The sequence below is a fragment of the Labrus mixtus genome, chromosome 17, assembly GCF_963584025.1.
Source record: "Labrus mixtus chromosome 17, fLabMix1.1, whole genome shotgun sequence".
NCBI classification, from domain to species: Eukaryota; Metazoa; Chordata; class Actinopteri; order Labriformes; family Labridae; genus Labrus; species Labrus mixtus.
Window position 1 is genome coordinate 2,078,944 of NC_083628.1, and position 26,049 is coordinate 2,104,992.

Below are 26,049 nucleotides of genomic sequence, written 5' to 3' on the forward strand. Positions count from 1 at the left end.
AATCACAAAGGTCTTGTGAAAACCATTATGGTCCTTTGTCCAGAACATGACTCTCATATAAAAAGGCGTTGGAACTATTAAAAGAAGAAGCATCATGGAATGAGCCGTTGGCTAATCAGATAATGCCTCTGCTCTCCTGTGTTGATTTGCGTTTTATAGCGTCAAACACATACCTGTGGCTTCAAAAAGCTTTAAAGAAATGTTTGTGAGAAAAACTTTATCAAAAGCATTTCAACACTTCTCAGTGCAAGCATCAGGCTTTTATTTCTGCTGAAAACGCCCTCAGGCCTTTTTACAATACTGTGCTGCATATTGCTCATAATATCCTGCAGAGCTGGAAGTCCGACGCTGTTTTTAATTTGAATTTCTTCTCTTCAAAAGTTGAGGTTACAGTATGAGAAAATATTTTCACACGAGACACAGCAACCCGTGACACAACTGCTCAAGGCAACTTTTGAAATAGTACAACTCAGTCAGTAAAGCTAACCTTTATGCAACAATAAAAAGTTGATTTATTGTGTGAGTCCGACTTGAACTGAACTCATGCTGACATGTTGTTCCACCTAAAATCCAGTCCTTGTGTTGTTCTGCAAGGGAGCGCAGAAGCTCAAGTGGCTCCTTTGCTCTCTCTCTGTTGGGTTTTGACGAGTTGCATGGAAAGCGAACCAGGGCTTGGGGGCCAGGCAGTGGGGCTTGGACTGTGTGGCTTGGGCGGTAGTATGGAGGGTAGTGGAGCGGAAGAGAGAAATCCCTACCACATGGGTATGACTCAAGGTTATGTGTGTTTTGTTGGAAAGACAACGTCTTGAAGTCAAACTAACACATCTTGATAATGATACTAGGGGTAGATTTTCTCTTGCTTGTATATACACTTCAATCGGCCCCACATTGACCGGGGTGGTCTGTGCATGCTCCACAGTTCCTTGACAACATAAATGCATGGAAGAAAACTGGGAGGAAAACCACACGAAGCTATCAGTTTGGCGAGTGCTAGAGCGAGAACGTACAGAGCTGTTGTCCATTTTTGGCCGTCCAACATACAACCAGTTTGCTGCTTGCTAATTTGTCAACAAGGTCAACCGGATGAAGGTCCAAGAACTAGCTGAAAAGGGCTCGGAATATCAAAACACCTACTGTCCCAGAGTTCGTTATATGTCCGTCAATAGATCGATTTCCCTTCCAATGCTTGTGTACTGGGACACAGACCATGAATGGCCTAATCAAGCTTTAAATGCAGCTCAAATTAACTGTGCATGTACAGTATGTGTTGTTATTACACTCATGAGTAGCATGCTGGTTTTTCACTTTTTTTGCAAGATATGGACTTGAGATTCTGATGTTTATAGAACCTAAACACCTTGGTAAGAAAAAAGATGTGTGTTTGGATGAGTCCTCTGCAGATCGTGATATCGTGCCATTTATCATTTCCTCGTCCGCTTCTTTGACCAGGCGTGGTCACCACAAATGCATAGAATAAGGCCTGTTTCCCCATTCCTTCAGTGCATCGGGGGCCGGGTCATCAATAACTGTAAAAACAACCACAGAGAGAAACAAAGAAAAACGTAAGAAAAACCAAGCTGGTGCGTTGGCAAACAACCTTTACGCTATCGGTTCCCATCTATTTCTGTTTTGGTACCTCACGTGTTGATGAAAAGCTACCTGCAGCACAGATTTATCAAACTTAAAATAGTGTGTAAATGACAAACACATCCAGTCTGCAAACGCGGAACAGATCACATCTTCCCGGCAGTTGAAGCTGGTTAGGCTTGTCTCCATTTCAACCGCAGCTTGAGTTGTGAGGCTGCCAAAACATTTTTGTTTTAATCTCTGCATCTGTTGGTATGAGGATATGGTGCCTGTATTTACTAGAAGACACAGAAAAGGTTTTTTTTGCCAAATCACTCTGACAAGGATATGAAGGAATCCTTTTACTGGTAGGCTGCGTTCACCTCGAGGCACGAGGGGAAATTGGAACATGTTTTGCTAGTTTGAAAAAGGTCATGTGGGCCTACTTTTCATAACTACAATGATAACTACATTTTGCATTACTATGCTGCTTTAACTCTTAAATCGGACGCCTCCTGGAAATTGGTCTTGAAATATTTACAGAGAAAATATTAAAATTTCAGCTTTGATTCTATTTGAGCATCCACCAAAGTCTGGTTGGACATTCACCAAACAAATACAAAGCCAAGATTTAAAAGCAAAAATCCTAATTTTGCTGATTAACCTTTTTTTTTCAAGGTTCTTTAAGAAACTTTTGGTTTGTGTGGATTGACGTCCTCTCTGGACGAGGTGGTACTTCTATCTCATCTCTTTGCGTATTTTGTAAGTAGTGTTTGTTTTCATCTCATCCTGCAACCTTTTAACAGTCAAATGTACAACTGTTTGAGAATATAACTGCTATTTCAGTGTGTTTCATAAGCAGCTAATAATACCTCACTTGGCCTTTAAGACTCGTAGGTGTGGCTGACCACTTTTCAAACATGTGACTGTTTGCGTAGTGAGCCATTGTTTGAGTTGTATTAGTCACAGTCAGAGGAGGATGCCTTGTTTTTAAAAACCAGCTGAATCAGTCAATGAATGCTTTAGCGGTTAGCGGTTAGCATACACACGCAGGTGACCTGAGATGCTCTTTGATTGAAGAGATATGAATGTAATGCTAAATGATGGACTCAGAGTGTAATGATAATAAGTGAGTAATCATCAATGTTACTGAATACTTTTTGCTTTATTATACTGTAGTCCTATACGTCCATCCATCCATCCATTTTCTTCCACTTATCCGAGGTCGGGGCGTGATGGCAGCAAGCGCAATAAGTCAACCTAGACTTCCCTCTCCCCCCAGCATCGTTTGCTAGCTCCTCCTGGGAGATTCCAAGGTGTTTCCAGGCTAAACGGGATACATAATCCCTCCAGGAAACTGGATCTACCCTGGGATCTCCTCCAAGCTGAGCGTGCCTGGGAAACCTCCAAAGGGAGGCATTCTAATCAGATGCCCGAAACCACCTCAACTGACTCCTTCCAGTGCAAAGGAGTAGCGGCTCCACTCGGAGCTCCCCCCGAATGTCTGAGCTCCTCACCCTATCTCTAAGGCTGAGCCCAGACACCCTCCGGAGGGAACTAATTTTGGCCGCTTGTATCTGTGATCTTATTCTTTAGGTCACGACCATAGGTTGGAATGAAGATTACTGCTGCCAACGCTTAGCCAATCCGTCTGTCAATCTCACAGTCCATCTTACCCTCACTCATAAACAAGAACCCCGAGATACTTAAACTCCCTCACTTGGTGCAAGGGCAGTAAAGGCCAAATAAGGGACAAGCTGCAACGCATCAGTTTCATGTTCCGATTTAAACTATGTTAAATTGCATGGTTCCTATCAAATTAATCAATTCAATTATTCATTGTTGTTGTTGCTGTGGTTGTCCCTATCCGTCTTCGGCATCTCCTTCTATCCCACTTTTCAAGACCAACACAGATGGCAGATTGCTGTTCATCAAGAGTCTGGTTCTGTTCGATGTTTCTGCCTCTTAAAGAACATTTTTCCTTCACATTGTAACTTCACTAAATGTCGCTTAGTGCTCATGATGGATTCACATTCACATTCTTTGTAGAAGAACTTTTTTTGTCTTGGGATAACATTTGTTGGTGAATTGGCAATATACGGGGGCGGCAGTAGCCAAGTAGCTGATTCCTAACTCTATCCACCATCCTGTCTGAAATGAAGGCATAAAAAGTGCCAAATTAAACATTTAAAAAATGAATTGGTGCGTTACAAATAAAGATGAATTAATGGATTGATTGAATTTGTCTCTTAATGCAGAAAATATCAATGACTTTCTGTGCTATCAGAGTAACATGTTGGCATCTGACTACATTACAACATACAACATGGTCATACAAACAAGGTCTGACTCACAACCAGAATGCTGGAAGCAAAATGATTCAAACACAGAGAGCATTCAAAGTTACACAATGACAGCATTGTAAAAACTTTTCCTATAGGCTCATATATATCAAAGACTTCAGTTGGACCTGTTCTCTGTGTAGGTTTGTCCAAACTCTGGCCTTCCTCTGTACACACACCATGACACTTCTGAACAATATGTGTCGCATATGACGACCTGTTACATTGTGTGTCGACTTAAACTTGTAACATTGAGTGTTTGCCTTTCAAAGAAGTGAAATATCGTCGTCAAAAAGACGACAGAATGTAAGGGATCATTATGTGCTTGATTCAAAGCGGTATTTATTTTGCTAAGCTGTCATGTCATTTGTCAGGGTCATGTCACTTCAGTAGCATTGTTGGAGAACAGTCTGTACCGTCCTGTGTCTTTTTTTTTCTTTTTCCATAGAGCTACTGAACAGACAAAACAAGAAATTCAACTGTAATTTGTTATTACAATTTGTCAATAATTGCATGCCTGATTAGCTCCAGAGATCCAAATGAAAAAAAAAACAATTACTAATCTCCAGAGGCTTTCAGTTGGTACTAACAATTCACTTTCCCCTTATCCTTAACTTTGTTGACATACACTGAAGGCTGAAATGTTGACAGAAAGATATGCCATGAAAAATAAACATGTTCAAGAATGCTGGTAGGAAAACTTGGTGTTCATTTTCATACCTCAGAGTCAGTAGTGTGCTGAATGCCTCCAGTTACAAAGCAAGTCTTGTTGGACTGTCACAACAAGTGTATTTTGTGCTTCAGTGTCAGTGTTATGAGGAGATTGTGTTTTCAATACCCCAGTAGGAAAGAAATCCTATACACCCATATGTACAGTATAAAGCTTGGAACAGTTAATCACTGTTTTTTCTTCTACACAGACTGTAGATTAAGGTTTTATAATGCTTGTGGCATGTGGTTCAGAATGACCTCTTTGATAAGTTTGCGGTCGTTAAGATTCAACAAAGGGGGTTCCTCAAGGCTCATTACTTGGACCGTTTTTATCAAATACAGATAACTTCTTCAATATAAATTGGAGTCTCTATCCTTATGCAGATGACACTGTCCTTTATTATGATGACAGTTACATTCATAGTTTCATTCATTCTCAAACCACTACAGCAGTGGTTCCCAACCTTTTTGGGGTTGTGACCCCACTTTGGTTTCACAAAACTCTGGCGATCCTAGACATCCAAATACTAAAATGTACATGTTTACAATCATGTAATAGTTTCTCTACTGTGTTACAATAAAACATTCATTTTAGACCTAGACCACATTTAGGCTTTTGTATATATTATATAAGGACAGAGGAAGAAAGGATGGTATGACATTTCTGCACAATAGATGACAGACAGACAGAGACTCTGCAAGCTTTTTGTTTTAGCCCCTTTTGAATTCCATGTGACCCCTAGTGGGGTCGGGACCTCAAGGTTGGGAAAACCTTCACTACAGATGTCTATAACCTAAAACAGATCTTCTCCCACAGGTGAGTTTTATTAGAGGATTGTGTATTTAATACTCCAGGACAAAGGGAATCCAATTCACCCTTATCTGTATATGGTTAATGGTAAATGGACCTGAGCTTGTATAGCACTTTTCTTCTGACTACTCAAAGCGCTTTTACACTGCAGGTCAAACCTACACATACACACCCATTCACACTCTAATGTCAGAGGCTGCTATGTAAAGAGTCCATCAGAAGTAACTGACCTCTCTGAAGATAGAGAGGTCAGATAATGGGTAAATTCAAGTCCCCTTTTCTTCAAAATAAAACAAGGGAGTTCCTCAAGGTTCAGTTCTAGAACCCATTTCATTCATTACTTAATAAATGATATTAGTTCTTCAATGTTAAATTGCAATATCAATCTTTATGCAGATCACTATGTTTTGATGCTGATTTTATTCATATTTGATCTAAAACTTCAGCTATATGTTAGCTTGAAAAGCTTAAAAGTAATTTAAGTTGTCAAAAACTTTCCAAAGACAGAAAGGTTGTTGATTTTAAATGCAATTTTATTTCATTTTTGAATGTTGCATTGCTGACTTTTTTATGCTGCTACTTATTTCTTCTATCTATTTATTACAATCGTTTTCAAGGGATAAAAGGGTTGCATTAACTGTGCACTTCACTTTTAATGTAAACGACAAATACACTGAATTTAATTTAATTGATGGTGTCAACATTTCATCTGACTATAATATTAGACTGAGTTGCAATATTGTATATTTGGGTATCTACATCAATTAAAAGCTCAGTTTTAAATCCCACATTAGTAAAACTGAGATTATACCAAATGGGCTGTCTTTTTAAAATCCATCTGGTTTTCTTTTATTGACAAAAAGAAGTATGCTTAAGCAGTTCTTCACTAAGTGTTGGATCAGAAAAATTGGCACTTGGGAGTCAAATCTCATCACCCCTCACAGATTTTTTTACATGCAGAATCTTGAGAGGTGATGAGATTATATCTTGAACCTCTGAGTCAGAGCCTGAAGGGGAACGCTAGGGTGGTGCTAGGGCTGAAAGTATGAGTGCAGAACTGATGCGGTGTAGTGCGCTGACAATGATACAGCAAAGCGAGAGACTAGAAATCTTGCAGCTTTATTACACTGCAGACCTAGGAGGTTATATTGTCAGGTGAATCTGGAGAATGATGCATGTCAAGTTTGAAATCTTCAGTTGCCTGTCTGAACTAGCTCGCAGACGTCCCTACAATTAAGTTACTGACAGCCTAATAACAATTACCGCCCTCAGGCTCTACCAATAGGAAGGGATTGGCATTCCTACTTATATGTTTGTAAACCTACCCAACAAAAGATTACTTCTTACTTACTGAATTACTGAATGACTGCCACTGTTTTGCTTTAATCCTTTAATTGTCTTGGTTTTTAAAAAATAATTATTTCACATTTTGCTGTCAAAATCTGCAGAGGTAAAAAAATATGATAGGTCAAGTGGGAGGAACAAACCTTTCCTTGTAGTAGGAATAGAGCAATGTGCGGATCTCAGCGGATAAATCTGGGACCTGTAGACCCTCTCTGGGCGAGGAGGGAGTGACTGGAAAAGAAGAGAAACAGGAAGAAGAGTTGCTTTAATTATCTGCTGTAAAGAAAGCAAAAATATTTCAGATACCTTACTGGAAAAAATATTCCCATAAGTTGATAAGTGATTGATGGAGGGGAATTCACAGACACATTGTTCTTTCCATTATATCTTGCGTTCTTCCTCCAGAGAGGTTTTGTTCCTGTAGCCTGTCTTAAAGATTGGAATGCTCTTTGAACATCTTGTTATTCAGACGACACACCCCAGTGAAAGCACTAACATTTTTGATACCCTTGGCTGCATCTATAAAGCATATCTGTACACTTTTGGATGAGCATGACTGACGTTTTTGTCGGCAGGTGTTGGAGATAATGCACCTGTTCACGTCAACAGTCTGGCTTGTCGCCCAGTGTTGGTGTAGTGCTGCATTATATATCTCTTTAACATCTTGCTATTGACTGTGGCTTTTTTACTGACGTATACAAAGCATGTAGACAGGAGGCGTTACTTTTGACCTGTCTATATATTGTAAGAATTTGAGGCATGAACAGACAGAAGTGCAATTAGAGCATGATCATCCAATCCAGCGAGTGATGTGTAGGTTTGCCTTAAGCTCTGACTTGGTTTGTAATGTATTGTGGGAGGAGGTGTGTGTTTGTGTGTCTGTCAAAAGAAAGCAGGAACCTAAAAAAATGTTTGTGGTTCAGTTAGTTTGTTTGGTTTTTTTCAGTGAGCGTAGGCACTAATTAGCAGGTTTCTGCGTCTGTGCTCACCATACCTGGCTCGTTTGTAATGCATTGATTTATTTGTGGCAGTCACGGCTTTAAGGTGAGGAGGAGAAGACAGAGCTTTTAACAAGGATAGTTTGGATTTTATTTAGATATGACATTAAGTAGATAGTCTCCAGTGCCTGCTAGTAAGAGCTGGCTGAGCTGTTTTTACATATGCACCCCTTACAAAAGTCTCAAATCCTTTTAGGCAGACCGCCCCTGGGGGGGGAGTCTCCTTAGACTAGACATGACATAAAAAAAAGAATGACCCAGAAGTGTCAAACTGAGCAAAAGAATCAGCTGTGCGATGTTGAAATGAGAATATTGTCTTTATATTAATGTTATGTGCAGGTTGACAGAATCACAATATAAAAAAAAGAGCAGAGAAGAACATACTGGAGAACAGGAAACATAATGCAGCAGTTTAATTATGTGCATGAAGATGTGCAGACAGTCTATGGTCGCGCACCGATCGCAGAGAAGAAACGTCAGCCCCCCCCCATTGCTCTAGATGAATTCTCCTGATTATATCCTGCTGCTTTCTCGCATCCGCTCAATTGGACCTTTTGCAGTAAAAATACAGCTCTCTTCCAGCGACACACCTCCAACCCCCCTGAAGGGAGTTATCTCGCCATAATTAAGCACCATTAAGCGCAAACGGCGGACAACATTGTCCTCGACTCGAGCTGCAATCGCCTTTGACCTGCATTGTTGTGTTAGCATGCTAATGTTAGCGCTCTTTAGTTAGCTCGTAGCTTCACATTGCATGTAAATTAGCACAGAATGAGCGTGATCTAAAAACTCTTACTAACATCCAAATAATCAGTGAGTATGTTCTTCTTCTTCTCTCTAGTTCTTGACTAAAACAGCTTTTATACACAAGGGGAGGAGCCGGCCGTCCCGTCCATGTAAACACGGCTCTGACAACAACACAGCCAGCGGGACTCGAGCTTCTCCCTCATTGTAGACAGTCATGACTCAGAGACACATTTACACAGGACAGACTTTATGATTTATTTTTGTGTCAAATGCTGCACATTCTTCCTTTTCAGATTCATACTTCCAGTCCAGCAGTAACTTCAATGACTTGTGTGAACCTTTCTCCTCCAGGTCAGATGTGGCAGTTTGATAAGCTTTTATGTCAGGATGTGACTGAAGGTAAACCAGCAGAACAGCCTATCAGGCCCCTACTTGTCTCCTCTACTTGTCTCGTACCTATTTCATGATATAGCGATCCCTGCCTCGCTGTCGTGGCTTTCCTGGATCTGGGCATCTCAATCTTCATCAGGTGATCACAACACTGCTTCCACTTGCCTGCAACACAGAGGATGAGGAGTTATTTTGTTTCTTCAGACATAAATCAACCATCAGTAGCTAGTTTCTAATTATTGCAGTCAGAGGGTTGGCAGACATTCAATACCTGTGTAATGATGACAGTGCATACCTATAATAATGCCATAAGCATAACTCCACATACCAGACAGACAGGGATGATGCAACTCAGGGGTGGCCTGGAGTTTGTGCACCCAAATTAATTTGAAAAAAATGTAAAAAAAATAGTTGTAAGTAAAACATTTTGGCAACATATACATATTTTTAACCTGATTCTTTTGGGTATCAAAAAGATATATGGACACATTTTATAGTACATACAAACTCTTGCACGTTGTCTAACTTGCAATAACACATTTATTGGCAAGTAAGTCAATCGCTTACTTGCCAAGTTAGACAGAGTGTACAAGTATTTGCGTTTAGCTCTTCATCATTTAACAGTCTTTAACCTCTCACTGAGTCAACTCTCAGAGATCAGGGTCAAAGGTCAGATCCGGAGGTCAGCTCTCAAGAGGTAAGGTCTCATCAGGACACAGAGGTCATGTCTCAGAGGTCATGTCTCAGAGGTTCTGTCTCAGAGGTCGTGTCTCAGAGGTCGTGTCTCAGAGGTCGTGTCTCAGAGGTCGTGTCTCAGAGGTCCTGTCTCAGAGGTCGTGTCTCAGAGGTCGTGTCTCAGAGGTCCTGTCTCAGAGGTCCTGTCTCAGAGGTCGTGTCTCAGAGGTCGTGTCTCAGAGGTCCTGTCTCAGAGGTCGTGTCTCAGAGGTCCTGTCTCAGAGGTCGTGTCTCAGAGGTCATGTCTCAGAGGTCCTGTCTCAGAGGTCCTGTCTCAGAGGTCGTGTCTCAGAGGTCCTGTCTCAGAGGTCGTGTCTCAGAGGTCGTGTCTCAGAGGTCCTGTCTCAGAGGTCCTGTCTCAGAGGTCATGTCTCAGAGGTCCTGTCTGAGAGGTCATGTCTCAGAGGTCCTGTCTCAGAGGTCCTGTCTCAGAGGTCGTGTCTCAGAGGTCCTGTCTCAGAGGTCGTGTCTCAGAGGTCGTGTCTCAGAGGTCCTGTCTCAGAGGTCGTGTCTCAGAGGTCATGTGATTTGAAGGTCAGGTCTTGGAGTTTTAGTACCTAAAGTATTCTTATTATTATAACTGAAAGAACAACAGCAACAATTTACACGCAGCCTGCTGAAAGAAAACAAACAGCATAGTTGATTTCAACATGCCCCACCTCTGACATCATTGATTTGGTAGTTGGGTGGCACCTGTGGTGGCCAATCAGATCTCAAGTGGGGGCCAATGCCACCTCTCTGGACACGCCCCTGGACACGCCCCTGGACACGCCTCGGCACGTAAGATAAATGATGCCGTCATGCTTTTACGTAGGTATGTGTATAAAGGAACAACAATTAAATTCACAAACATGTAATTTGTTAAGAGAAATAAAAGGTAATGCACACCTTAGTTAGTGTGTCCTAACCCTAACCCTAACGCTTGAGAACATGCAGGTGATTTGATCCCAGATGAAAATTTGGCTTTGGAACAAAACACTGCAGACAAACAAACTCACACACCCTTGTTTACACCAAGGTGTGGCTCGTCACCACATTCAGGTAATCAATAATGGCGGTGATAACGAGACACATTCCCGAGCCTGTTCTCCCAGGAGTGCAAGAAGAGCAAATAAAAATAGATTTGAGGAAACAACACAGTTGATCTGGTTTTTTTTTCAAACACAAATGCAATCGCTCCCTGCAAACACTCTCTTATTGAGGAAGATTAATTTCATATCTCACTTCTTAGAAATGCACGGAGGCATAAAAGACGCCGCAGTAATGGCCCCCCCCCAAGGTGCACAGTATCTAACTCATGTTGCATTAGCTCGCTTAGGGACACACTCCGGTGTAGACGCCGGAGAGAATTGAAGAAATTAGATAACTTAATGAGGTAAATTTCAACTTTCTCTCCAAGTGAGATTTCATTCAGAGCAGCAGAATCAACCTGTCGTCTCTTCCTCAGAGCTCCAACCAGATTTCAAGTGAATTTGATGAAATGGTTTTCAAGTCTGAGAAGTAAACTGCTAAAATGTCCATTATAGAACTATTTCCTTCTATAAGATTGAGATGAAGATAGCAGGTACACAGCCATTACTCATCATTTCTTATGGCATGTGTTCAATACAAACTAATTATACGCTTTGGGATTAACCTGCTCGGCTTTTTCTCAAACCTATTTTCTTGTCATTCAACCCTAAGACGTCTGAAAACTGAATTTGGAACACATTATTTCTGCCTGTAATTAAATTGTCTCCATCATCCTTTGTGAGGTTTAAAAACGTGAAAAAACGCTACACGGGCCAACTCACTCAACTCTATACTGTAACTCCTCTAACTAAGAGCGAGGAGTTTTTTTTCATACTTATATTTTCCACCAAGGACCCTAACCCAGGACACGATATAGCACGATACAACACAACAGGATACTAAGCGATATGATACACTGTATTGGCCCTGAGGGATGCCTTAGCTGCCTCCACAATTGAATAAATAGATAATCACAAGAGAGAAGCAGCCACCAATGAAAACCACAAACCCACTTTTATTTCACATAACCAGAACTGCATTAAAAAAAACAACATGTGATCGAGATGGGCACCCAGACAGGATGAGCTCACAGTTCTTGTAAGATGTAGTGCTGTGTTTAGAGCAGCGGGGTTCTCAACTGGAGGGTCACGACCCAAAAATGGGACGCGGAGCTGTTCTCGTAGGGTCCAGGTGTGACTGGGGGAAAAAAAGGTGTCAAAAAGTCTGCGAAGAGTGGGGCGCTGAATAAATCTTTAAAAACAAAACATGTTTGTTTTGTTCCATCACATGTTCTGTACCGTCTGAGGACCAAACTCCAAATTTGTCATTAAATACATTTGATTGGTTGAAAAATATCCAAAATTTGGGTTGCAATTTTTCATGAAGGAGCGGACGCTGGGTCATGAGACGATGCAGTGCTACAGAGTACTTGTTGGAGCCATTTTGGGTTGGGCTGACTACTGGGTGTGCACTGTAAACCCAGGGAGCCAAACTTTATTTCAATGACGCTGATTAGCAGCTGGTGTGGTGCACAATTGAGGTCAATGGTTTTCGACCGTGGCACATAACCGACAGAGAAATGTACGTCGACAGTACTATATGAATTCAGTTTTTGTACCCTCACTTTAAAGTTTTTCCATCCTGAAACTTTTTTCACGAGCACAGGAAACGAGTTACTTTATGATGTTATCAAACATGGTGATGACATTTTTGTACAGGTTGTTGTCTGGATGAAAGCGAGGACATATAACCTGCAATGTCGGCGCCATGCACTGCGGAGCCAATCGCTTCCTCTCTAGTCAACACTCAAGTTTCCTCTGCACACTACTCAGCTGTACTCCGATCCAAATACGCACCAAGTCTATTTTAGACGGAGCCCGCTGCAAAGAAGCTTCAAGCTAGCACAGTCTAGATCTATGTGGGCAGGAAGCCAGCGTCCTGTCGATTTCAATTTCAAAATAAAAAACCCAATATACAGACTCCAGATCGAATATCCCAACACTTTATCAACATCATGTCCTAACTGGCACCTTGTTCTCTTTCTTCCTGTGGGATCTTGTAGTTCTGCCTCATGACTGCGCTCGCTCCTGACCCAGTTTGGTCGGGTGCGCGCCGCAAGACGGAGCAAAACCGTTGGAACGCGGAACACACAGACTATGAGGAAACTGCGGGTTAGATTACAATTTTATTTTTTGCACTGAGGATCATAAAAGAGGGAAAAAACCTGTCCTGTCCTTTTTGATAAGAGAGAAAAATGAGACATTCTATTTCTATTTAGATTTTTAAACATTCTCCCTGAACGTGTCCTTAACCTTTATCCTTAAATCTCTTTGTTCACAGATCAAGTTGCTGCTCCCATTCATGACTTTTTTTATTGGGCCAATTTTGGTGATTTAAGTGGGTGGATTACTGTTTGCAGCGTATCATTATCCATCATCTGACTGAGGGTTAATTGTGGCAATTTCAAAGCTATGATAATGAAGCTTGGGTACAGGACAAACCAAACCGATGAACTGTGACTAAAACAGTGCCGCATTTACTGGATTAGCATTTTATAACTAATCTGACCTTATTAAAATCATGTGATCGCATGAATGTGCTTGAGTCATCTCCCGTCTTACAAATCAGGGTTTGGATTTTATTGGCCGCAACAGAAATGTTCTAGTTCAGTCTTGTTGACGTTGTTGAATACGTCATTTTCAGAATCCCCAAATGTCAATCGGAAACAAAGGTTAGCCAGTAGTGAGTTCCCTCGTGAGAGCTCAAACAGAGCTGTAACGAAAGCAAACATTGGACATTTATTCATCAATTACCCAGAAACTGAATTGAATGAATAGTTATTGTTCTCCATTTCCATTTGATGTGTAAACACAAAAATGTACACTTACAAGTTTACGAGTTAGCATACATTTTTTGGTCCAATTAGCCACACCATAGCTAAGCTAGCACAGCGTCTCCCTGTAGTCGCAGTCTTTTAAACGTCTAATTTCTTCTATTTTTTAAACTCTCAGAAGTCGAAGGTGATATCCACCTCGGGGCATTAAACATTTTATTAGTTTACCGTCATCTTTAGATATTTTTATTTACTTAAAGATCCGTTCGGCCCTGCGTCCACCTAGCATTTTTTTCCAGGCGCTTGCATGAAGTGTTTGTTTGCTGAGAAGAAAAAGCACTGCACATCGGTCCTGTCTCTGATATATAATGCTGAGTACCAACAAACAAAGTATATGTACAAAGGAAGAGTCTGATGGGAATCATATCAGTTACACGCTGACAACCACGAGGACAACTACACGAGGAAGCGATCCTGTTACTTAAAATGTTGCTACAAGATAATAATAGTTTCAGTGGTATATAGTTTCATGCAACAAGGCTTTAGAAAGCTAATCCTTCCTTGAAAATAGATATTGTTGATGGTTGTCACTCATAGACTGTAAATATTAATGTACGATGTCTGAGTGACGATCACCCGTCTGTTCCTGCAGGGGGCGCTAGAGTCCCATCGATGTTGGTCTCCATGCTGGAAATGCTGTCTCAGCCTAACTTTCAGTCAACCTAACAACAGGCTGAGATCTGGAGCTGAGGCGGGTTTTAAACATCTTGACAAACCGTTACTCCGCTCCCGCCTGTCAATCATGTCAGCTAAATGCCTTATTGTGAAACCTCTGCACCTTTAAGAAAAAGCTAAAGACCCAGCTCTTTCATGAATACCTACTAACTTAATGATGATGGTCTCCATATTATTGATGATGATGATGGTAATGACGATGGTTTTTGTTTGATAACGACGACTTATAAGATGGTTTCTATACTGATTAGAGCTCTCAAGAACTGCCCTCAATGTTGTGCTTTGCCTCTGGTCACTTCCTGTCAGCACCTGTGTGTCCAATCAGACTCAAAGCTGATCGTTTGCTCTTACTGACATTGTTCCCTTTTTTCTAGATCCTTGCTTGTGTTGTTCTTACTCTCTGATGTACGTCGCTTTGGATAAAAGAGTCTGCTAAGTGAATTGTAGAATTGTAGAATCACACCCCCCCCCCCCCCATCATGAAATGTACAGTGTGTGCCGATCGAGACGTGAGCTAATCAGACCTATTTCCCTTTTTATACCAGGCTGTAAACATGTTAATCTCAGCTGTAAAAACAGGCCTTTTTGAATGGGTGTGTATGTGACTTCCTGTGCTTCTGCAGCCAACCTCTAGTGGACACTCGAGGAACTGCAGGTTTATGCACTTCAGCACCTGCTCCATTTTTCAACATCAGAAGTTGCCGCTTGGTGTCTCTACAATTAACAATAATTAAAAGTAAATCTAAATAATGCAATGTTTCAAAATAATATAAAAAGTGATGTTAGTCTTTAATTAATTAATCAAACGTGACATCAAGTCATTTTATTGTTTATGTTTGCTTCTGTATTGATTTGCCTTTATATAATGTTCCTTATACTTTCCTGTCTCCTTTCAGTTTTTTTTCTGTTAACTGGATTTTCCGATAAACTATAAAAGATTGTATTTGTTTCTGTTTTATTGTCCCTACATTTTTTACGTGTGGTGTTATTTTTATCCTTTAAACCTGTCTTTAATATTTCATCTTCAACATACAAATGCAAGGCGTTGCTCTCTTCACCGTCTAGACTAAAAGTCTGCGTCTCATGATGTCGGTCAGCCATTGGACAAATATTTTCTGTGCAACATTGAATACATCAGATGACATTCACATTTCCCCGGTGCCATGAATGTGTCACTGAGGAATGTCGTCCTGCAGGTATCAGGAGGTATATGTTGTGTCTTTTTGATAAACATCCCCTCCAACCATTTCCAAACGGACTAATCTGAGCTTGAAACACGGCACAGTTAATTATGTCCCTCCTCTTGTTTTTGGAGAAGAACAATGCCCAGTTATGTTTTGTAGACGCTGAAGCAGTCGTTCAAAGAACTAGCATAACTGCCCTGTGGCGAGAAAGCTTCCAGGGATCAGTCAGGTGGCAGTTCATATCCAGTAAACTGAATGACAATGAGGGCGGGGCAGGATATTTATATATTGAAACTATTTCAAAGTGAATATTCACCTAACCAAAGCAAGTTGCACCAAGTGTGGCCATTTTTCTCAAACTGATGTTGTTGACTTTTTATTGACCTCCTGTTTTTTCTCTATTAATCCCCGAGAGGAAATTCGGGTTTACAATTTTTTTTAGGAACATGCTTCTCCACATAGGCCGGAATCACACGCTGCTACACAGAGAGTGCAGCAGAGTTGTTGCTCTCGACACAAAACTCGCCTTGGGCCCTGACCGACACATGCAAATATTACATGTGCACTGCATGTGCCCTCTCCAAGCATATAGAGTTTGGCTGCACAAGATTCAAGATTCAAAAAACTTTATTGTCTATCACATTGTGACAGAAAATTACCTTTTGTTGAGGCTCAACATGAAAACATACAAACATTCACACTAACACTCACATTAGGTCATAAATAGCTAAAAGTACCCTAAATAGGTAAAAACACATGCACAGCATTTAAAAAACATTGCTTATCTAGCCTTGTTTAAAATGCGTATTGCAGTGGGAATAAAAGAGTTTCTGTAAGTTTTCTTTTTCGCCAGTGGTACTCTAAAACGACTGCCTGAGGGGAGCAGCTGAAATGAGTGGTGAAGGAAAAGAAAAAAAGAAAAAGGGCAGCCCAAAATCACACAGCAAGCATTCCTTTGAAATTCTGTTATTTACCTGGTTGCCATTTAAATGTATTGATCAGCATCTGTATCTGAGATTTATGTGATCTTATGTTTGACCCTTTGATAAAAGTAGAGGTGTCATGTGTTACGGCTAGTGGGGTAAAAAAAAAAAAAGTTTGTACGGTGAAGCCTTACTCATGTTGAAGACGTGCCTCCAGAGAGCCTCTGTCCAGATCTGTGTGTCTTCAGGTGTGTGCGTGGTCAGCGTGTAGGTGACATCCTCTCCCTCGTGCTCTGTACTGATGAATATGCTCTGGCACGGGTCAGGACCTGTTTCTGATAAACACACAAGGGTATCCTGAAAAAAAACAGAAAAAGATTACACACACACACCTGATGATTACAGACCCCAGATAATCAGGTCTTGCTGGAGGTCACATGACAGAGCAGCAGAGGAGTGGTTTGTGGGAAACATCCACACAGATCACACATTTCTGTAAACCACAGTGTTGTTATTGGCAGCTGTCAGACTCAAATAAGCCAACGGTTGATTAACAAAAATAATAGCAACACTTAAACACCTTTTGTACAGAAGCTCACGGTGAATCTGCTGCCAACAAAAACCTCTTCATCCTAATTAACGTCAAAATGTCAAAACATTCTCCATTTCAATAAGGTACAATTCAAATTTGGATGAGTTGACATCTTTAAGACCCCCGTGTACACAGAGCGTCATTTTTCAGTCGTTTTCAACGTGTAGAGAGTGTTTGCAGCAGAAAGCAGCCGCCTGGATGGAAAGAGCTGCGCCCAGCGTCTTCTTGGCAAGCGCTCTGCCGTTTTTGTTCGGCCTCTCCAAGCGCTCAAGTTGAAAATCTTTTGATTTTTCAGAAAGCCGCTGTTGACGTCACCGGCGCTCTTTTCAAAATGTTTGATATTACCCCGTAATTTAACCTCTTACGGATCGTGTCTGATCGGGTAAAAAACAATCTCAAATAAAAAAAACCTGCAGTAAAAAGTAACAGAGCCGTGTCGGTCATACAGCGGTAACCATTGTCAACAGACTGTTGTCATGGAGACAGGATGGACTTCATGCAAACACTCCCGAGCGCACAGTCAGCGCTTTTCTGCACCGGAAAAAACGCCAGGTGGACACAGGGCCTTAAGTTAAATATTCAACGTTAAGTTAACAGAGTTCCATCAAACATCCCATAATTTCTTGAGAGTCTCAGTTCTGCAAAAGGTTTCCCCTCACAGGAACTTTTTCATTAATTCATCAGTGCACTCTGGTGGCCTCGGCTTGTTATTGTAATCTACGTGGACAAAAAGCTCTCAAATGAATCCATCTATTTATTCATGAGACTCAGGTTCATTATCACCAACCTTTCTGACGGGGATCACGAGGAACGGCTCGTCCTCAGACTGCAGGTCTCCTTTGCTCTGATAGCAGAAGAGAGTTTGGCCCCTGAGGACGCCGTAGACATTTTCCCAGCAATTAGAGTCCTCTTCAAACTGAATGAAAGTGATTCAGTGAATAACAATGTGATACCATATTTTGGACGGATTATATAAAAAAAAAAAAAAACATGGCTGCTCACCTTAACCCTGAGTCGTCCACTCATCACCGGCTGAATCATGCAGAGAGGCTGAGCCCTGAGGCGGCAGCACATGTTGCCGTACAGAGGCAACCAGAAGGGACTATCCTCTGGAAAAATACAGATCAAGGATGGATTATCAGGAGGGGAAAAAAGAAATGGAAATTATGGAATTGAGAAGGATAATTAAAAAAGACAGGAGGAGACTCACCTGTTGTTGCTATTGACAAATCGTGTGTCTTGAAACCTTCCTTAATGTGATCGATTGTCAGAGTCGCGTAAGCCAGCAGGTTGTACTTTGGCCCCCTGAAAATAGAACATGTCAGAATCAGAATCAGAATCGGGTTTTATTGCCAAGTACATTTACACATACAAAGAATTTGACTTGGTGTATTGGTGCTAAACAATTAACAGGGAAATAATAATAAACGACTTAAATAGTACAGTATAAGAAGCTATTACAATATATAAAATTTAATTTAAAAATGTAAAGAAATTAAATTAAATTAAATAAATAGATAAAAATTAAAATTAAAAAAATTAAAAATTAAAAATAAAATATAATAATAATAATAATAATAATAATAATAATAAATAAATAAATAAATAAAAATAATAATAATAATAATACAAATAAAAAAATAAAAAAATAAAAAAACACAAAATGTACAAAAGGTGCAATGTAGGAACTGTGCAGTGGACTATGAGAAAAAATCTAAGTGTGTGTAACTACTCACAGAGTGCATGTAAGAAAGATACATTTTTAAAGTCCAGTGGGCGTTAATGTAACGCATAAAGAGTTCAGCATTCACATTTGTGTTTTAAAGTTGAAGATAGATATGTAGCTTAAAGTGTGTGTTTGACGTGGTCGTCCTTACAGTCTCGACATGTTGGAGGAGAGAGGTGGCGACACATTTCCGGGTCCTGCGAATCCAGCGCTTAAAACCGACCCGCAAACCGCCGCCGACTCCAACGCCGCTCGGATCTTCTTCCCAGAGGAGCCTCCCAGAGAGCCACCCAGGTAGCTCCCTCTCCTGGGTGCAAGGATCCCCGGGGAGAAGTCATCGACCGCACTGCTGCTGTAGAGCTCGAAGCGGAGCTGGAAGCCCGGACCTGCCTCCTTGCTGCTCACACACACACACACAGACAGAAATATTTATTTAAAGATGTATCATGACTTTTTAAAAAGAGGGATTGAACCAAAACTGAACCTCTGAAGAAAGTGTAGAGGAGCTCTCTCTCTCTATATATATATATACAAAAACAGCAAAGAGAAAAGGAAGAAATGGAAGCACACTTCAAATGCCACAAAAAAGTTTGTATTAAATCACAACGTTTGGACCAGAAGTCTTCTTAAGGAGGTGATTTTGGAGTTGAATTAGAATTATGACCTGAACATGACCTGAAGTTGAAATGCTGTGATTAAATATTTAAACTTTTTGTGGCATTTGAGGAAGTGTGTGGACATACCTCCTTTTTCCCTGAAGTGTTTGAGATAACATTTGTCATGACAGGAACTGACTGATTGATGGACTTACAATACGATAGTGTCTTCAAAACAGATGTCGGTTAAAGTCCGGTCGACCATGACCATGTCGGTGTCGTAGATCTCTGTGCCACACTGAAGCAGGCAGAACACGGCACAGCGATGGAGCTCTGCAGGTCAAAAGAACAAAGAACAAATTATATTGAGCAAAAAGAACAAGACATGATGAGGTTAAAAAAGGTTTCCATTGAATTCACTTTTTTAAAGGAGCAGTATGTAACTCTGACACCTAGTTTTTAAAATCAGTACTGCAGTCTAAATTCTAAACATCATAGAGAGCTGTCTCCCCCCCCTCCTCTCTAGAGTCCATGCTCACACAGGTCACCATGTGGTGGACACTGAAGCTTCAGTGTTTATCCAGCTCTGCATGGGTCTGTAAACCTTTCTGTGTTCTAACCTCTCTCCATTTTTCAAAAGCATCTCCAATATTGATCCTAGTTTGAGCACGTTTCTGCTCGTGGAGCTTATTAGAAACATGCAGAGGCTTTTTAGGTCGGGTACAATCACTTCTATCTGAACCACTTCTCTTGACCCGCTTCCATCGCTGCAACACCTGTTGACCTGATAACTGCTCTCATATCTGGACAACCGAGGGGCATCCAAAACGGCCGTGTAGGGGGGCGTCTTAAAAGCGCCTACCTTCTCTGGTCCAAACAAATCCAGAGCATTCAGGAGCAGAATCTAAAGTTAGAAGGAGGACATACTGGCTGCTGCATTGTTGTCAGAGAAGCCAGCACTTCAACATAACATGAATGTCTGATCATACAGTAAGATCACTTTATCATCTCACTCTCTACACATCTCACTGATTGGTTCTTTAGATTTGTCCTCTAAGACTTACCTCCTTTGTTTTTGAAGTACTCTGAGTCTTTCCACATCAGTGGGATTCTTAGATCTGCAGAGTGCAAACATTAAAACAAGAAGTATAATTCTTTCTCTATATTTTTCTATATGAAATTTATTTTATTTTTCATAAGTATTTTTGTTGACACTCACCTGAAAGCGCTACTTTTCCCAAACATGGCAGCACATCTTCAGAGGGCCTGCAGTAAAGTAAGAATTCAACCATGCATTCATACTTGCACACACAGAAATGTTCAGAATGTACCGAACAAAAAATAACAGGAACATTCATAAAAACCAGAACGAGGGTACAGATTACAGCCTGAAGGAGAAAAACACAGTTCATACTGAGCTATCCGTAACCAAACCTAGAACAAACTGATTATATCATGTTTTGAAAAGATTGTACTTTGATTGCTTTGTAGCACATTGTGTTTTATTGGAGTGTTGACAAAAAGAGAATTGTCTGCGTGAGTGTAATGTTACACATACACACCTGCAATCAGGACACAAAAGATGTGATAAAAAAAAAAACCTTACATGAAAACAAAACGACGTCTCTTGAAACATGAGACTTCAAGGACTGAAAAAGTGGGTTTGTCTGCCCTCTAGTGGCTATTAGGGGTAATACACAATGTCCACAAACACTTCACCTGCTCCCCTGCAGAACAGATGTATAACAAACACCCCCCCTTCCTCTGATAATAAAACATAAAGAAATGTATATCCTTGCACTGTGTCTGACCTGCGTTCCACTCTGTGCAAGATTTGCGCTTTCCTCATCCTCTGCAGTTGGCTGAGCAAGGCCAGAATGCGGGAGTTGCAGGTGAGCAGGCTCTTGGAGGCCTCCAGGGCCTGCTCTCTCCTGGAACAATATCCCAGCAGCTTACTGGCCCCCTCCCGCATTCTCACCTCCTTCTCAATCTGCTTCAGCACCGCTTCATCCTGTGTTGAGATTAGAGGAACAAAGAACATTCTTTTAATGAACTAATAACAATATTCATAATCTCTTAACTAGAAAGGGAAAAAGGGATAATCCGCTTTGAGCATGGGGGGAGGGGGGGGGGGGGGGGGGTGTACAGAGAATTATCATACTTTTAGTATGGTAGTACTTTTAGTCAACCCTTCAAGTCATTAGTAAGGCGTGTCATGACTATTCACGGACATAATGTTTATTAAACATCTTGCCGTAATATCATGTTGTCATGTCCAATAATTGACCCTTACTGAAAGTGATAGCTGTAGTCATAACTTTTATTTTATAACGGGCCCCAGAGTCATTTTGTATATCAAAGTGGGCCGCGGCAGTTTTAAGTTTGGGAAAGGCTGGTCTAGTCTAAATATCTCAACACCTTCTTCATTGAATTGAATTAAATTTAAGACTGATATTCATGGTCCTGAGAGATTCAATCCTTTAAAGGCACAGTGTGTAAATTCCACCACTAGGGGGCTCTCAATCAAAACAATAACAATGAAAACAAACTCTGAGTTGTATAATCCAAGTATAATTAACATGATGTTTTTTATCACAACAGAACAGCATCCTATCGTATCATATAGCCCGTATTGTAGCCTGTGATTGTTGTTCATTAGCTTCCACAATGCATTGTCGATCTAAACCGTTTTGGGGACTTTTTGAAGAGGAACTATCCAGTAGGGAGTCCCCTGAGAACTACACACACCATGGAGACTTTATCGCACCGCCATGGTACTGGGAGAGGACCTACTCTTAAGCAAGACTGAAAAAGGTTCCTCTAAACTAAAATAGTTCCTAGTTCCCGCGGTGCAAAATAAATAAAAAAAGGGGAGGGGTTCCAACAGATCCTAGAACTATGAAATAGTTCCTGTAGACTGAAAAATTATTATTGACTCGACTATATAAGGTAAACAAATTATCCCAAAACATTCAGACAGCTGTACCAAATGATAAACTGCCAATACAGAACCGTATACTGATATGGACGCCATGTTGCATTCCAGGGATTGGTCATCCCCATTTCCAGTTGTTCTTGATGATGATGTAAACAAATACTTTATGGACAATTAATTATATATCAGGTGACAGTCACCATCATAAGCCTCATGACTTTTAAACACAGCTTCAATTGGAAACACCCCAAACCAGACCTGTTATACAAGAGCCTGGTCGTCACAGGGAGACAATGTAAAATTAGTGCATCAGACTAATCCCTGGATCCAGTCCAGGATTCAGAGCTATACGAGCTGTCAGAGCTCTCAAGTGATTTCTGGTGACTTTGTTGAATTACAGAGAAATGACAGAATGCATGCTGGATGAATATAGTGAAACTTGACCTTTGATTATGTCTGTAAAAAAAAATAGGTTTTGTTGTTCTTGGACGGGTCGATAAACAACAATGTGCATGGGGAAGAAGGAAAACCTCTGCTTAAGTCTCCATGCAGATGATTGTATTCAATCTTTAACAATCAATACATATTTATTTGTATAGAGCCAATTCATAACAAAATGTTATCTCAAGAAAAGAGCAGTTTAAAGACTTTACTCTTTGATATGTTACCTACAAAGACCCAACATGAATCCATCATGAGCACTAAGCAACATTTAGAAAAGTAACAGTGGATACAGAAAATGTGATACAGGGAGATGCAGGAAGAAGGATAGGGACAAACACAGCAACAACAACAACAAATAGATAGATTCATTGTTGGAATTCTCCACTGATAATCCACTTAGCTTGGTTTCTAATTTGGCTATAAATAGGAGAGGGATTGTTGAGTGTTGTTTTGGTTTCTCTATTTAATCTTTGGCCTTAATCATGTTTTTTTTCTATTGTTGTCAAAATGTTTGTTCCCCACAAATTAACTTTGAAGAGAAAATAACAATCTAATATTAAAAATACATTCATTATGTATATAATCTGTAAAGGAAGATTGTGCGACATGTTCCACATAAATAAATCATAAAGTCTGTCCTGTGTAAATGTGTCTCTGAGTCATGACTGTCTACAATGAGGGAGAAGCTCGAGTCCCGCTGGCTGTGTTGTTGTCAGAGCCGTGTTTACATGGACGGGACGGCCGGCTCCTCCCCTTGTGTATAAAAGCTGTTTTAGTCAAGAACTAGAGAGAAGAAGAAGAAGAACATACTCACTGATTATTTGGATGTTAGTAAGAGTTTTTAGATCACGCTCATTCTGTGTTTATTTACATGCAGTATGAAGCTACAAGCTAACTAAAGAGCGCTAACATTAGCATGCTAACATGCAGGCCACAGGTGATTGCAGCTCGAGATAAATAAAAGACAATTTTCGGCGTCGCTTGCGCTTAATTATGGTGTGTTGGAGGTGTGTCACTGGAGGAGAGCGGAGGCTTCAGAATAGCGGAGGTGTGGCCAAATTGCAGTTTGTTTTGGTTTCATGCTGGTGCTCAAGAGCGACATCTACTGGATCAAAAAGTCACACATCCTTCCTCTTAGAACAAAGCTATAAAGCACACTTAAATTCTCATGTCCATGATTTTTTTTATGTTCTTATTTCTACTTCGTGGTTCTCTTAATGGATCCTCCGTTTCTTGGTATGCTTTCGGTGATTATTTTTTCTCAGTCTCGAGTGAATGCCGCTTCATGCCATATGAGTCGAGAAAAGTACAGCTTAGGGATCAGAGGTTCCTTGCATAATTCAGTCATGTTTTCTGAGCTTAAGCTCTGTTGATAGGCGGCTCTCTTGTTCTTAATAAAGCATTCAAAAGTTACATAACGTTTGGTTCAGCTGATTTACAGTTTTGCTACATAGTATTATAGTATAAAGAGTATCAGGAGATCACTGGTTCAGTTCAGATCTAATGCTTTGAACTGTATGGTTTATTCTTAATGAAAACAAACATGGATTAGAAGGGGAGCCAATAAGAAACCAACACTAAAAACTGGAGAATGGATCCAAAGTCCTTTTTTCCACACGAGTGATAAAAATTGTTTGTATTTTCATTGTTTTACCACATTCACATGAATTGGTCACACACACAATAATTTAAAGTACAATGTGAAGTGGTTTTGGTAACCTTCCAGACAATAATTCTGCCTTTAATATACATGAATGGGGCGATACAAGTTAGAAAAATATAGAGTAAAATGTAAAAATATTTTTAAAATACAGTAGTTGTAAAAAAAAAAAAAATGTGGTACCTTTCCATCCATGAGATATACGCATGATAAACATTAAATGTGTTTTGTTCAGCTCAAATGCGTCAGATTGAGAGTCAACTTTTATGTTATCTTACTTTGTCAATCAAATTTCCCAATGACTCGACTTCTTCTCTTTTGTAAATGCTTTTAATCAGAATACAAATGTAAACATCCTGTGGGAGTTTATCAATTTTCTATTTACAGGTGGTATTATTTTTAATGTGTGTTCCCCATGGGTACTGATTTAGAGCATCAGAAAGTATTAGGAGGATACAGGCGTTCAAGTCGTTCCAAAGGAGACCGGCCGGGATGATGCAAACTTGTTTGACTTTTACAATATGCAAATTACTTACTTTCCTTAAATAGGCTCGTCTTTCCACTCCTTTTCGGACGTGTACAATTGAATTAGAAAATAATTGAGAGCTTCTTTTTTATGATTCATTGTTTGTACAATGAAAAAAAAAATCTGTCCCCTTTTTTCTTTTTTAAGTTTTCTTTTCTTCTCTCTTTTTTTTAACATAAAATAAACCTCAAACTTCAAATAGTAAGAATCATATTTTTTGTCCTAATGACGTTCATTAAATGAATTCATTTTAAAGGAAATACCTGTACATTTGTTTATGCTGGTTGTCATTAATAGCAGTAGATTTTTGGGGTTTCCAGAACAGGCATAGGCTGGGATTTTACGTTAAATACTCTGTTTGGATGATGGTTAACAGGATACCAAATTTCCCCCTCCACTGTGTTTGAATGGTTTATTCTAGGTCACTGTAAAGTTATTATAACTGCGTACTTAAAGCTCATATTTTGGATATCCATTAAATCCCAAAACAAATGAGATTTGAGGAGTAGATTCCTGTACGGTTAAAAACCACAACCAAACAGAATACAACTATAAACATACACTCCTCTTACTCATTACCTTTATTACCACCAGTAAGGTTCAAAATACACTCACCTGTATGTTGTCATTCATGTTGCCTCAGAGGTCTCTGTGTGGTCTCTGTGCGGTCAGCTGGAAGCACAGTTAGCGGACTGACTAATCTCACAGCTGAGTGAAAGAGTGTTCACAGAGGACAGAGCAATTAGTTACTCGACTGAGAGATCAAAACAGTATTAAACGTCACTAGAGGAGGTCGCGGCAGGCGAGATTAGAGGATTCTTAGAGCTTGAGGGCCTTTATTCCCTCCGCTTTATCACATACGACGATCATTGTGTGAATACAGAGCGGATATTTACTTCATCTTAAGATACTTATTAAAGCGAGGAAGTACAGTTAAGAAGGTGTAGGTACTGTAATAAGTCAGTTAATTATAAGAACATTAATAGTCTCTTAACTCAACGTAAACAAGCAGTAAGAATAAAATAATAATAAATAAAAAATGACAAAAGAAATCCCATTGTTCATACAGAAAATCGTTGAATTTTGCATCGTCAAATCACAATAAGAGTTCAGTTCGATGCAAAGCCAGTTGCCAGTTTGGGCATCTGATTAGGACGCCTCCCTGTGGAGTCTTCCGGGCACGACCAACTGGGAGGAGACCCCAGGGTAGACCCGGAGTTCCTTGGAGGGATTATATATC

The 26,049-nt window shown here is 40.3% G+C and overlaps 1 protein-coding gene across 1 annotated transcript; it reads right to left on the reverse strand.

Annotated features, from left to right (window-relative positions):
* Positions 1–245: 245 nt before the first annotated feature.
* Positions 246–25,755, reverse strand: LOC132992465 (rhotekin-like). The gene is made up of 14 exons (XM_061061763.1): positions 25,425–25,755; positions 21,056–21,255; positions 20,464–20,510; positions 20,309–20,362; positions 19,460–19,577; positions 18,800–19,045; positions 18,133–18,227; positions 17,925–18,031; positions 17,710–17,838; positions 16,525–16,687; positions 8,976–9,074; positions 6,918–7,005; positions 552–1,526; positions 246–487 (listed from the first exon to the last, which is right to left on the reverse strand). The coding sequence occupies exons 1-13, from the start codon at positions 25,440–25,442 to the stop codon at positions 1,520–1,522; spliced, it is 1,371 nt and encodes a 456-aa protein (XP_060917746.1). The 5' UTR covers positions 25,443–25,755; the 3' UTR covers positions 246–487; positions 552–1,519.
* Positions 25,756–26,049: the final 294 nt, after the last annotated feature.